Source organism: Papio anubis, chromosome 19, assembly GCF_008728515.1.
Source record: "Papio anubis isolate 15944 chromosome 19, Panubis1.0, whole genome shotgun sequence".
Classification (NCBI taxonomy): domain Eukaryota; kingdom Metazoa; phylum Chordata; class Mammalia; order Primates; family Cercopithecidae; genus Papio; species Papio anubis.
In genome coordinates, this window is record NC_044994.1 from 17,260,207 (window position 1) to 17,275,681 (window position 15,475).

The following is a 15,475-nucleotide window of genomic DNA, read 5'->3' on the forward strand; positions in this document are numbered from 1 at the left end:
AAAATTTCAGCACTATTAAAGGACTCGTTTACCCTGCCTTTCACTCCCGTTTAAAGCCTCGGAGTTGCTGTTCTAAATGACAGCACCGCAAGCACAGCTTTTAAGCACTATTCATCTCGCCGCCACATCTCCGGCTTTTACAGAACACTACTCTCTCTCTCCAATAAGGGGAACTTACTCCTTCATAGCTGCAGGGCAGAGCCTGTTCCAAGCTGTAGATTCGCTGCAAATATAACAATAAAGGATACAAATGTGAATTCCTCTTAAAATACACGTTTGGCTCTGAAGCTGCCTGGCCTTAGCAAACTCGATCAAGAGCAGCCTATCAATCTTTCTCCAAATGCACAGCAGCAGCTCATTTCACCCGGCTGTCCGAGGGATCGCCACATTGATGGATCAGGAAGACGCCGGAATGGATTCTTTGCTCATTTCAGGGGATTTATAGTGGAAGCCCATGATTACTATCTTTCTTACCCTAATTGTCACAACAGCTGGATATGGAAGTGGTACTTCCCCATAGTTAGAGGAAAGTCTGTAAACATAAAGGGTCTATTCTTGCCACTTTGTCTCTACTAATGTGAGGAAACTGATCCATGTGTGGTGCAAACATCTAAAACAGAAACATGTGGCAATTCCACGTGCCTCTCTAGATTGCAGAATGTTTTGGAAATTTGGATTTCCGGATCTCTCCAAAGGATCCAACTACAAAGACGCTGAGACAGAGCTCTGTCTTTATGAGACAGTCACATGCAGTCTGTCCTTCCTAATGGAGGCAGATCTTCCGGTGCTACGGCAGCAGGCTGTCTTGGCGACACGGAAGATGGCAGGGCCAGCAGAGCCCAGCCAAAGCAGAATGTGGCAGAGGTGATGAACATTTCCAGGGGGTGGGAGGGAGGGGGCTGCAGAACTGGCCACAGTGCTCTTCAGTACACCCTGGCTGGATGCTCCATAAAGCCGCACTGATGGCAGTTCGGAGATGGCCATCTGTCGTCAACTCTGGGCCAGACAAAAAAATAATGTAATGGCAGCTCGCTAACAACAGGGCTGTGTGAGGAGGGAACGAGTCCTAGAATGAAGAGGTGGTGCTCCCTCTTTCAATAGCAAAAACCAGCCATCAATATGAACATCAAGAAATTAATGGATGGAGAATTTTTAAAAACTGAGCTGGGGTGCTGTAGAAACAATTCAAATGCAAATAAAGTGGTTTTAGCTTATTGCAATTACCTCTGTTGCCCTTACTTCAGTCATATTAACCACTTGATTCTTGAAAATTTGACTACCAGGACACATGGTGAAGCAGGAAGGGCCAAATTTAGAAAAAGGTGAGCCCAGGTTGTGCCTCCAAGCATGCACACACAGATTAGGCATTTATTGGTACAAAATGGGTAATTGAAAATGCATTTACTCATTTAGTCCAAATGAGTTCATTGTGATAATCGTGCTTATCTTTCTGTATGCTTGCTTAATTTCTAGATGCAATTTTATTAAAAAGCCAAATAAAACTATCTTACCTTTAGACGCATTATGAATGCTATACAACTGCAACCTCCCTCCTTTGCTTAACAAAAACTCTTATCTTTTTGCTACTGCATAGATGATGGGGGGGGGTTGGAAGGGAGAGAGAGGAGAATAACAAACTGAGGTTAGCTTAGCCATGTCCTGTTTGTGTCCTACGTGATTAACTTTCTGCCTTCAATGGTAAGGCCAATCAATCCTGATTGAATTATCCAATATTAACAGCTGAAAGTGATCAAAACTAATGGTGAAAACATAGCACCAATCAATAAATCAATGCAAATGATTCGGTTCCTGGAGATCCGATCAAATAAAAGAGATAGATCAATTTAACCACTGAGCAAATTAAGTGGAAGTTGCTGTAGCACCAATTTACTTCCAAAGCCCTGCAGGCCCACAAAGCAAAGAAATGAGGTGATGTACAAAATGGACCAGTTCCAGAGCCACGTGCTCGTTTGACACAATTTATACTCCTGTGCATTTTGATGTCTTTGTGATGTGCTTAAGGGCTGCGATTTCAGCCCCAAGAACAAGAGATACACAGGGGCACGGTGGATCTAAGGATGTAAAGAGCAAAGGAATGAGGCCCAGACCCTCCAGGAAGGGGTGGGAATTACAATCCCCCACACTGACTTTCCTCCAAACTGATCAGTATAGGACCCGGACCTGCCAGATCTAGACATGGTGATGGGCAAATATTTCCAACCCAGGGGTCCCAGCAGAACAACACATGATAAGAGGCAAGACAGAACAGGGTTTTGAGTTTTATAGTTTGTGTGGGGATGATAAAAGAAATTTTGGCCTGGTGTGGTGGCTCACGCCTGTACTCCTAGCATTCTGGGAGGCCAAGGAGGGTAGATTGCCTGAGCTCAGGAGTTTGAGACCAGCCTGGGCAACACAGTGAAACCCCATCTCTACTAAAATACACACAAAAAAATTAGCTGGGTGTGGCAGTGTGAACCTGTAATCCCAGTTACTTGGGAGGCTAAGGCAGGAGAATTGCCTGAACCCAGGAGGCAGAGGTTGCAGTGAGCCAAGATGGCACCATTGCACTCCAGCCTGGGCAACCGAGCAAGACTTTGTCTCAAAAAAAAAAATAAATAAATAAAACATAAAAAATAAATAAATAAATAAATAAATAAAAATTTAAGCTCTGTAGGAAATAAAAAGTAAGCCCTTGAAAAACAAAAAAAAGTGAGAAAATGGGGATGAGGGTTACTTCCTCTCGATGTGCTGTGAATACACACCCTTTCATTCCTCTTGTTTACAAAAGAGGATTTCAGCCTCGCTTGGAGGAAAATATGAAAAAATAAGCTAAAACAAACTTTTTTCCAAACTACACTCCGATTCTTCTACCTTGTCTTTCGTGGAGGGGTAAAGTAAAACCATTTGTCTTAGCCACACCTCCGTAACTGGATGAAAGGCAGGGGAGTATATTAGCTTGGAATACATTTCTGAAAGCAAGTATACATGTTTCGTTTTGTAGTTAGAGGTTAAAAATCAAAACAAAGCCCAAGACTCCTAACCACTTGAAAAGGATAAATGTTTAAAAATAAGAATTTTTACCTGGAAACTGATTAACATGAAATTTTGCAATGAGGTACGACTCATTGCCAAATTATTCCAGTAAGCTAGAACAGAGAACTCAGGAAAGTTCTGATATGTCTCAGATAGAGATTTTATTTTCAAATAATGATGAATCTGGATTTTGTTCACTTAGGTCAGGACCAGGAAAGCAGCAAGAAGGTCACAGAGCCAACGTTCAGTGAGTGTCTATTATGTTCTCCGAATTCCACAACCATCCATCCAAACCAGCAGGGGTGCCTCCCATCCGATTCTCCCAGCTGGAGAAGAAACATGTTTTCTTGGAAGATTTATAACAATTGATTACATATTACCTCATATAGTAGCTATTTCTTTGCCTATCTTCTCTTTCCTAGTAGATTGTAAATATATGTCTAATTATTTTAAGTATGCCATAAAGTGTCTGGCATCATGGTGAATTTAAAAAGATGGAATTATATATATTATATATGTGTATATATTATATGTGTATATATGTGTATATATTATATGTGTATATATTATATGTGTATATATTACATATGTATATATGTGTATATATAATATATATGTGTGTATGCGTGTGTGTGTGTGTGTATATATATATTTTTCTTGAGACAAGGTCTCTCTCTCTCTTTCTCTCTCTGTCACTCAGGCTGGAGTGCAGTGGTGCAATCATGGCTCACAGCAGCCTCAACCTCCCCAGGCTCAGGTGATCCTCCCACCTCAGCCTCCTGAGTACCTGGGACCACAGGCACCTCAACTTGGGTAATTTTTTTTTTTTGGTAGAGATGAGGCTTTCACCGTGTTGTCCAAGCTGGTCTCAATCTCTTGGGTTCAAGTGATCCGCCTGCCTCAGCCTCTCGAAGTGTTGGGATTACAGGCATGAGCCACTGCGCCTGGCCTATAAGTATTTTTAATAAGTATATTTTCTTAATAATGGCATGGGGACTATAGCAGTATGTAATACAGCATTTGTAATTCTGACTATTAACAAGGACTCCTAAATGCCTCATCACGCATTATTTATTTGAGACAGATTTTGTGTTATACTCACTGAAAAGCTAATTTAGGATCAGTAGCTAAGTTAGCAAGTGACCCAGCAAAGCCACTCAATGGGGACAATTCAATGCTGTATTGTTGTCTTATACGTCCCATCCCATATGCAGGAATTCATTTTTCCTTCAGTAATATGACCATAAAACTCAAGCACCAGTTAAACTGTGGTGTGAAAATATGCATCAGAATCAGGTGATTTGGTGGAAAAGTGATTGAGAAGAAAATCAAACAGTTATAGTGACAATTACACATTTAAACCTTAGAGATTTCTGAAAGTCTCGGTGTATCCCTCAAATGTCAAATTACTACTGTACTTTGAATGTAGGAAACATTGCACTCATGACTTAATGAAGGGAAGGGCTGGGTATTAAGATAATCTTTGATTCAAAAGGAATTGAAATACTAGAATTTCAGAGCCTAAAGTTCAACTAGACCAATTTCTTCCACCCATACTGCAGGAATTCCCTCAATCTTCATTAAATTTATAACAAGAGGCCTGACAGAATTTTCTACGTGGACATGTCGGGAGAGAGGATGATTTGATCATTGCCATCCAATAGTAGCTTTTCTGGAGGCACCAATTAAACAGCAATTAGTGTACTGAAAGAATGTGGCCTATTCAACAGGATTTTTACAAACACCACTTGCTCACACCTGCATAAACCACTTTGGATACAAATATGCATTGTAGGATATTATTCTTGGACCATACCATCCTCTCTCAAAGCAGCTTCCTTAGGTTCTGCTGAAAAATTTTGAGGTCTATTAGGAAAACATGTGAAACATTGAACACATTCATTCACTTAAAAAATAATAAAATGTTCATTGAGTTGAAATAATAGACTCTTATTCCAAAGCACATCCCCTCTCCTGGCAGCATGCTAGGTGGCCTTTGAAGTATATTAGAATTTCTTGCAAAAATGGAGGGAAACTCTACCAAAAGAGAAAGGTTATATCTTGCTACCAATTATATTATATTTTTATGTGTGTATAATGATATAATTTTATATTATATACATTATGTAAAATTCCAGTCCAGACATATATCTGGACTGGAATGCAGAACACTTGGTCAGCAAGGTTTATGGGTTGTGTGATGAACATAACTTCTACACTGGCAAAAAGTGTGACTCGGATTAAATGTTTCATAGAAATAAGGGCTTCATCTGGCCTAAATCTGAAAGGACTTGTGGTTTGTGACGTTCAAAGGATGGTGCCTGAGTGCTTGATCTCCTGAAGATGAAAAGTGTATAATGAATTATCCACATTCTGACTGGCTTTGTAGGCAGTGCAAATGAAGGAAACACACCACTATATATATGTGTACATACATAGTATATGTCCACACATAGTGTATATACACACAAGTACACATACTTATACATCCCCATATACATATATATATGTGTGTGTGTGTATATACATGGTGGCAAGTAATTTTCACTAACATTCCCTCATATATATGTGTATATATATATATACATATATATGAATTTTATACCTAGCAAAGCTCTATTCACAAAAAATTCTTCATATTTTCAACTGGGTATAAAGTGAAAGAAATGTAAATTATGTATTATGGTCATGAAATCATTTATGTACATTTAAAAGATATCCATAGTGATGCTGATGGTCAATTCCAGAATGCTTAGCCTAAACTTAACCTATTATTCTCACCTTGATAGAAAAGCCAAATAAATTGTATGCTTTAAAATCTCTAATAGGATTGCAGTTCTTAGACATTTAGTTTTATAGTCTCTTGCGAAAAGTCCTTCTTAATTCTTAACTTTGGTGGCATAAAAAAGTAGATGAGTTCAAGTGGTTTAAAATCTACATTTACGTTGCACACCAAGGCATGAACTACAGTGGGCTGATAAAATGGCTTCATTTTTCTACTCTCTTGTTATTTTGGTTATAGATCCTATTTTCTATTGTCACCTGAATTTTAGAAAATTTTTTTCACTTGTCCTAGGAAAATAACAAAATGTTTCATGGTTTTTGTACACTTACCATCCCATTTTCTATACAGCAAGTACAATAAATCAATATTTCAAAATTACATTAATTCCATCCTGCACTGGTATAAATGCAATTTGGGTAATGAAAGCAAACGCACAGGACCATGAATGCCAAAAGTTAAAATATAAAAATAAAAACACTTTCAAAACTAGAAAGTCAAGTTAACTCTGATCCATTTTTCTTAATGTGTTGAAACTACAACCACTGATATTATTGAGGATTTCAGAAAATAGACCCACATAGAGATTCCGATAACTATGAATTATAGCTTTGTGAAATATTGACTGTGTAGTCAATATCTCATCTCAGATTCATAATCATTATCACATACTCACCATAAATACTGTTCTTATCTAGGGAATGATTCACATATTAAACCTGAGTATTTGCATCAAGAGCAAATATATATAATTTCAAGTTGTGGGATTGGAAATATAAGGCTCACAGTTTTGGATTACAGAGTAAGTCTCTGTTTGGCCCAGATCACAATTTGAATGAGTGAGTCAGAAATGTTTTGGCAGATGTTTGACTAAAAAGGTCACAAATACTCAAAAAGAATTGTGTGTTCTGCACTACAATTTCTATGCCAGTGGTTCTCAAAGGGTGGTCCAGGGACTTCTGTGGTCTCCTAAACACTTTCGAGAGGTCTGTAAGGTCAAACTATTTTCACAATAATATTAGACGTTATTTGCCCCTTACACTCTCATTATCTCAAGAGGGTACAGTGAAGTTTTCTAGAGGCTGCCTAACATGTGATGACATCATCTCTCTGACAGCTAATAGAATGTGTGCTTGTATTCCTGTATTGAATAGATTTCTCCATTTTGATTTTTAATATGGAAAATGATAGTAACTGACAAAAACCAAAGCCCCTGTGGTCCTCAATAATTTCTAAGAATGTAAAGGCATCCCGAGATCAAGGAGTTTGTGACTGGTCTATGCTAATTGTAGAAAAGAGTGACTACTATATGTTCCACATAGAATAAAACCCGAAAATACATCATCACAAAGGAAACCTGGAATCTTGAAGGATGTGATTAATTGCTTCATTTTGTCTGCTCTACAATGGGGCAGAGGCCACTGCTACCATAGTGTTGAATTCTTTTAACGAAAGACATTGAAGGTACCGCCAGGTGAGAATCTACTCATATAGTACAAAAGTGGAAGTCTGTTGCAAACATTTTTGTTTTCAAGAACACTAGATAGGAATCAGTCCTACAGAAACTCTACAGCTTTGATTTTAAATGATTACTTAATTCTGCCTCACAGTTTACATACTAATTAACAGTATTACTAAGTATTTTGGCCAAATCCTTTATAGATTCACGAAACCAAAATGACTTATGCTTTCATACTTATGCAATAAAAATGTAGTATTTTTTCAAACAGAAATTTAGATTATTTTAATAAGATGTATTTTTAAACAATAGTCTAACTTGGCCTATCTTCTATATTCAATTCAGGAACAGATGTGACAGAATAGCATTTTTAGAAGTGATACAAGGTAAGACAGTAACTTTAATTTGGATCTACTGACACATTATGTCAACTAAATGGGCTCACCCATTCTTCCTTATATTTTGTATTTTCATCTCCTTAACTTATTATTTGTTCACTTTTAGAATGATAACTGAGAAGATAAACTGCACATTCCTTATTTTGACACATAACTCACATAAATCTCGTTTCATCAGAGCCCAAGGAAGCACAAAGTTGCCCCAGGACCCACTGTGGGATGGAAGACTGAGGAATGGGTGGGCTCCAAGTCCCTCAGTCTTGCCTCTCCCAGGTCAACCAGATCAGCTCTTTATTTGGTTCAGGGATTCAACGTGAAAATTAACTGCAACCCTCATTTTAGGCTAAATACCTGTGTTGTTAATAGTAATACTCATAATAACAGAATAATTTTCAGTTCGACTCTATTCTCCTCCATGGGAACCAACAAGATCGAACAAAAAGCATGTTACTTTCAGATCATTTCATCAGAAAAATAAGGACAAGACATTATACCCATTTTCAAGGTGAAGTAATATTAAAAATAAGTTATTTTTCTTTTATAATAAGTGATATTTCTGGAATAGAATCTAGGTCTCTGACTCATTTTTTTTAAAACTACCAGTCTATAGCTAAGAATAATAAGAATAACCAAATCTTCCTATGTTTATATCTTATATCCGTACCCATCATTTCATTTTCACTGTATAACAGCCTGTAAGCGTGATGTTTATTTCTTCATATCTGAGGTTCAGAGGACTTACAGACCAAGATTAGTCACACATTAATCAAGAGGACCACTCAAGGCTAGATTCAATGTCTTTGGGTGCAAAATTTTCAACTATAAAGCTTTGGTTAAGTAATATTTATTCTATTCCATTAAATGGAAGATATACATACTGGACAAGAGTAGATTTCTTTCTCTTCTTCCTCTTTCCCTTCCAATTTTAAGCCCCTCAGGACAACAATAACCTGGACATCCACCCAGCTTGGAGCCCAGTGGGAACAGAACATGAATAAAACAGGATTTGGGAGAATGAGTCATGACAAGCGAGGTGAATGATCCCACAGTCCAATAAACCTGACCCCTAAGTCTATCACACTGGGTCAGAAGGTCCAATTATAGGTCTGTTCTAGTTCTTTTTATGATTGACAGCAGCCAGAGGCAAAATTACTTTGGTGTCTATTAATCCAGGCTCTAATTTTCCCTTTGCCCTAATACACAGAAAGCATCATGGTGGCCCAGGGTGAGTGAGACTGTGAATCCAGATTTAAAATGCCCCTGTTTCCTATAAGAATAGTAACTGAGTTCAAGCCCAGTCCTCTTCACAAGGACATTACCTGCAGCTCTGTTTGGAAGAAAAACTTCTGTGGACATTGTGTACAGTCATAGATCTTGTCTTCTTGTCCATGGGCAGAGAAAATATGCTGCTGCAACTTGTTTGCTTGAACAAATACTGAAATGATAAAAGAACGGTGAACTTGGGTTATTTTGTTTCCGAAATGCCCTCAGTCAATGACTCCGCGTGAACACAGCAGGCTGGACCGCACGCCTCCCAGGTGTGACTTACTGCTGGAGACCTGGGGAGAGCTGAGTCACATTCGCTCATGGTTGGGTCTCTGGCTTTTGTTAAGATGCACTCTACAGAGCACCTAATTCAACCCAAACAGCTCCAAAGTAAAGGTTTATGGAGGCCCTGCTCCCTATAAATCTTTAAAAAATAAAGCCGAAAACTGTCAAATGCATAGCTCTGTCTCAACAGAAATGACTCCTATTTCTCAGCAACCCACAGGTTAAGAAATCATAGATGCCAAAACCCTGTTTATTGTGTTTGCCTAAAGTTATAGCTAGCAAACAGTTCTCTATTTAAATGTGTTAATGCTAAAAATCATATCCCACAGCTACTCTGGGGCACTGTCTATAAATGTGAAACAGAATGGCAGGTAAATTCTCTTTGGATACTTTAAGATCAACTCAGCCTACACACTGAATGCAAGGGTTTCAATAATATAAACATGTTCAATTTTAATGACTACAAAACAAGGCCCTAAGACTGTGTAACAGTTTACCTAGGAGACATACTATTAATAATTAAATTGTATATGCCAGAGGCAGTGTTTGGGTTGGCAGAACTGACTTCTGATGGATGCCTGGTGCACTGTGACCTAAAAAAGTTTGCATCTACAATATTAATCTGTATAGGCAGGGAAAGGATTTATTAAAGATGTTGGCATTTGACTTTGACTCCACTCTAATCATTAAAATTATTCTAATTGCCAGCCAACCTAAAATATTAGAATATTGTTCTTGTGAGTCATACATTTTAATCACATTTCTCATTACCTTAAAAAAACTGCTCAGATTTCCTTTCCCACCTAACACACTTTATATTGGAAGGGTTTTAAAAAAATTGTTATTTCTAAATTACTTCAAGATACACTAAAACAATTCAGGTCTGTCTGTAGAGAAAATGCAGACTGTGTACAATTACTGCATTTTTGTCTCTTTATCCATATCAACAAGAAGAAATGAGGTTTTTACACAGATTTGCAGCTAATCTGCATATAACTCAATACATTTTATGAGGCTTCTGGCTACAACATGAAAGACCTATTTTATTAGGGGTCTTAGTTGTGAGGTGACCTATGACCCAGTCCTCCTTTATGAAGACTTACAAGCTTTTATAAAGAATCCAGACTCTTGACTCATTGTATCTTAAGATATATATACTACTGATGGTAAACCATAGCAGTATATATTTTTAAGTATAAACCTGGAAGAATAAAAAGAGTTCCAAAAGAAGGATCAAGAGTGGCTGATGGAAGTATTGAATGAAGGAGTCAAACAGGCAACTGTTGAAGGCAGAGTCATCAATGTACCAGGTAGTAATTGTGCTAACTGTGCAATGAACATGGCCCCTCTCCTTTTATTTTATCACAGAACAGAAATCTATAGGCTGAGTTCAGTGAAGGTAAATAATCAATGCTTGGAATTTTGCTCTGCAAACAAAGAAGTCAATTTTGAGAGAAGGATATATTCCCCCTCCTCCAACAAATAAAAAGGCAACATAGCTTGAGGGGCTTAACCACTGAGTCTAAAACACATGCAAAATAATCACAGAGGATTTTCTAAAATAACTTTGTCATTGTTAGGGGAATACCAGAAATGTGTGTGATCATGTTTCAACCCCCAAGGGCTTCAAATGAAAGTTCCAGATTTACTTTTTTTCTTTTCCTACTAAAAACTGTAATGCTATCATATTTGTTAAAAAGTTTCTTCTTAAAAGTGTAAATGGAGATCAACTTCTACTCTAAAAATCCAATTTCATGGGCAATAAATGCCTCATCTAATCTGTTTTCTATGTCAGAGAATTTGGGGTGAGTTTTAACAGTATCTTTTTATTTCTGGTGGAGAATGTTATGAAATTCTCCATGTTTAAGTAGCAGACATGTGCTGACAACAAGGCTGCACTTTTAGCTGAACATCTTGTGATTAAAAAGCAGCTCTGTGCAGGGAGCCTTACCCTTGGTAACCTTTAACATCGAGAGAAAAAAAAAAAAGTGAACACAACATGTATGTAGTTTTCCAAATGGAAAAGTGCAAACTTCTGAGAGAACTTGAAATGCCATTTGTTCATCCTGACAGTTAACCTTCCTGCTCATGTGAGCCTTTAAGTAGGCTGCAATCAATAATGCTAATAAAGCAGAAATCAAACATCTTCCCCCCAAAGTGAACTGAAGTCATGTCTGTAAAAGGCCATAGCAGTGGGAAGTAACGCTTTGGTAGGAAAGACATGATGTGGCCATCAGCCTCTCCTGTGTCTTCCTGAAATAATCTTCCCACCTGTAAAGCAGACTGGACACTTGAAGGTGCCTCCCATCCCTTCGAAGCTGTGCTCTATCAGGTGGCACTGGAGTTTGGCAGGAGAGTCAAAGGTCTGGCTGCAGAGTTTGCATTCATGGTTCAGTCCTTCATCTGTCAAGGAAAACACAGGAACAGAAATGGTGAAAACCTGTCATATCTTTAATACACTAGAGAGTTATCTTTAATTGCATATATTAAACTATTTCCATCACCTAATATACATATGTAGCAGCATATATGGTTTCTGGTTATTTCACATTATTCATGAGTTTATATCAATTTAAAACAGTTCTGGAATTTAAAATCCAAAGATAATCAGAAGTCAGATTTTATCTTAGGGCTAATGCATTTTATTAAACTTTTAAAATATAATTGGTATGTCAATAATGAGGCATTTCCTTTTCTCTAATTACCATGATATTCTGGGCTCTGTATTTCCAAAGTCCTAAAATAAAAGAGTGTGGACAGCTTCTTCCTCAGTGATTCTCCTCTGGCTTATCTAGAAGGTCCTGGAAGTGTCTATTTCTAACCATAGGTCTTCAGTGGTATTCAGTTGATTAAACTATCTTTTTCTATTTCCAAGAATTTCTGGCAATTTTGAAGTATCATCAACAGGACAGTCTCTTACAAATGCCCTTTTCTCTGCTTCGCACCTCTAGTCCCCCATAGTCTTCCTAGTTCATCTCTCCCTTACCTCTGTAAGACAGTTTCAATTTTACCCCCAGAACCAGACTCTGCCTCTGTTTCTCTAAAGCACTTTTGTGACCTCCAGGCTCACTTGACTAGCCCTGAATTTTTCTTAGATATCTTAAGAACAAGAAAGCAGAAAAATATTTTGATGTCATAACATTGCTATATAAAGTGGAGAGTTTTGTTACACATAGACACTGTTATTTTAAACATTTATGGATTTTAAACATTTAAAGTTAAAATTTAAAATTTAAGGATTTAAAATGTAAGGATTACCCTAACTTATTTCATTGTGCAATTGTAAGATATAAAAAACTAGGGGCACTAGAGCTAGCAGCCTAGCTCACACTGACTTAGCGTTTGCTGTGTTTCAGAACTGCTCAGAGACACGAATTCATTTAATTGCCCTTAAACCCTATGAGAAACACTACTATTAGTCTCATTTCACAGATGAGAAAAATGAGGCACAGAGAGTTTAAGTAACTTTGCTCTGAGTCACAAGGACTCATAATTGGAAGAGCCAGAACTTGAACGCAGGCAGTCTAGATTCAAACCTGGGCACTCTGGCCTCAGGGACCATATCTTAATAGATATGTTGGGGCACACATCCACTACTTCCAAGACTACTTATTAAACGGTAGAGGCTGCACTTTAACCTGGCTTGTTATCACATTATACTTTTATATTCTCCTATTAGCAATGATTAAAAAACGCTACTAAGATATTCTAGGTCTAGGGAATGAAAGACATCGTCACATTATAAGGGTGACAAGTCTACACTGCAGTTATTTGCTTTCATTCAAAGACAATATGCATGTGTAAGTCCTTCGCCAGCTGATATTACTGGCAATACCAAGTCCCAATTACAAAGTGAGTTATTATTAGCTAACTAGGAGTAAAATCACTCTATTTGTATTCCTAATCTTTCTTCGCATACAAGTATGAGTCTTTAGAAGCAGAGGATTGGAATTTGTAAAAAGAGAAGCAAAGCACTAATTAAGCCACCCAGTACTGTCTACATTTCACAAGAGATAAAAACCTACTCTGTATCTGGGTGGCACAGTAAATTCCTTGATTATAATTATGTAAGAGGGAGGTTAATTGTGCATACTGACATGACAAGGGGTTATACAAAAAGCTTTAGGGATTATATAAGATCAAGGGTTTTTTCATCTGTTTCTTTCTTTCTTTTTTTTAAATCCCGAAGTCACCAAAAAATTTCCAGATTTTAGACATTAAGAAATATAAAAAACACTATTTATTGTAAGAAATTGGATTGGCAAGTTAATCTTCAGAAATACTTGCTAACTTTAAAAGTTCTCTATTTCCTTAATGCTACATACCTTTATTTTGAATAGTAAGAAGGTTACTAAGGGTTTTCATCTCCTTTTAAAATTTTGTGGGTTTTGCACAAGAACCAAGGGATGGCCTATGGATATAAGCTGATATACACTTGTTCCAGAATTTTAAAACTTGCAATAGGTGTGATGTAACATAATAGATCTGGCAGGTTTTCCTGGGGGTAACGATTGACTGTCACATGAGCATAAAGTGAATTACGCACATTAGGATGCTCTGTAATGTAATATTATCTTTCTTGACTATGAGTATTTTGTCTGGAAAAATAGAGAAGGAAAAATAAATACGACATATGTTCATGAGTGCAAGGAAAATGTACTCATTCATTTTTATGTACTTCTTACCCAAAGAAAAGAGAAATTGCATCCCAAAATGTTAAATAACCCAAATTCAGTCAAGTGAATTCACAAAAAGGTGATACGCACGCATAAAGGTATTTATGCCTTATTAGTGTATACTTATTTTCTACATATTCTATCTTTTATTTGTGAAAGCACTAAGTGACAGCAACAGTAACAATCACATCTAGCATTTTCAGAACTCTTTTTACAGCTTAAAAGTCCACTGTAATGTTAAAAAAAAAAGTTGGAAGTTCTACCTGCCTTTTATTTTTAAGTTACACCGTGAGGTCTTTCCCAATAAACTGATCTCCTAGTTATTTCCACAGGAGAGAAAATATATATGAATTGTTACACAGCACATTATAAGATGAGCAAAAGCCAATACGCTCTTAGGTAGACGTTGAGAATCCTCCCCTTTTCTCTCACCTTTGTTCATTTCCCTACTCCCACCATCTTCACACTTGCTTATTACCTCAAGTTCAAATGTATAATGAGAACGAGAGATAGTAACACAAAACATTCTAACAACTTGTTAATATAATTCATTTTGTATTTTTTTTAATTGAGGGCAGCACAGGTAGTAACAGAAAACAAACCTTATTTATAATAAGAATTCCAAAAGTTTATCCTTATTCAGAGTCCTTAACTCTTCTCTTCTAATTCCATAATTACCTTTGTATGGCTGAGAGCTATGTCTGGCTTTTCAAAGAATTTCTGAAAACCCTTAGAATTGGGGGGGGATCTGGCTGAGTTAAACCCCATTTCTTTTCAAAACTGAGCTTCTCTCCTTTCTTCCCCCATCTGGTATAAGGTGGTAAAGAACAGTAAATGTAACTGCTGTTTTATTTTAAAGCCAGTGTTCTTGATGTGATACTATCAGCACCTCTACTCAGGATTCTGCCCACAAAGCATAACCTGAATTGTGCCTTTCCCCCTCCTCTTCCTAAAGGTGCCAAAAAGCTTAAAAAATTCAATCAAAATAACCATTTCTGCTCTCTGGAAAGGTAGCAGCTGACAGTAATTGGATAATACAGTCTGACTCATTTATTAAAAAGAGATTCAGAGTCAATTGATTTAATAACCATTACAATATTCCATTAAGGATATAATAGGCTAGTACAGCCCTATTTTTTAATTAAGAATTATAGATGGGATCTTCGAATGAAACTTCTAGATTTTTCTTCTTCTTTTTGCTTATCTATATTCTCCAGATTTTCTACAATGAGCACAATTTGCCTTGTAGGTTATTTCGAAATTAAAAGAGAGAGAAAAAAACCTACCCTTTCTATACCCTATTAATGAAGATTGATTACAACACTGAAATTTTGCTAGCTAAAAAGTTAGATAGGAAATGAGTAATATTATGAAGTATAGAAAAACTCCAGTTTTGCCCAATTAAACTTAAAAGTTTTCTAGCCCAATATGTGCAAAAACAAAAGTTAGCAAGAGGAAAGGGAGAAAGAAGTATCAGAATGCAATTTAGCTATATGAGCAAACATGGAGCTTTCTGTTTGAGCCTCTATCTTTCCAGAACACACGGAATGCCCCTCTCTGTTGTATACTGAGGGAG

At 37.1% G+C, this 15,475-nt stretch overlaps 1 protein-coding gene across 5 annotated transcripts in view; it reads right to left on the reverse strand.

Moving 5' to 3' along the window:
* The window catches only part of ZNF521 (zinc finger protein 521), a 292,767-nt gene that overhangs the window by 18,570 nt on the left and 258,722 nt on the right, over positions 1-15,475 (reverse strand). For all 5 annotated transcript variants that reach the window (XR_004180038.1, XM_031658747.1, XM_031658745.1 and 2 more), the window contains 2 exons: positions 11,495-11,626; positions 8,992-9,107 (listed from right to left, as the gene is read on the reverse strand). Coding sequence is in view for 4 of the 5 variants with exons in the window: in XM_031658747.1 (XP_031514607.1) it covers positions 8,992-9,107; positions 11,495-11,626 (248 nt within the window). In the remaining variant the exon portion in view is untranslated. The remainder of the gene's footprint in view (positions 1-8,991; positions 9,108-11,494; positions 11,627-15,475) is intronic.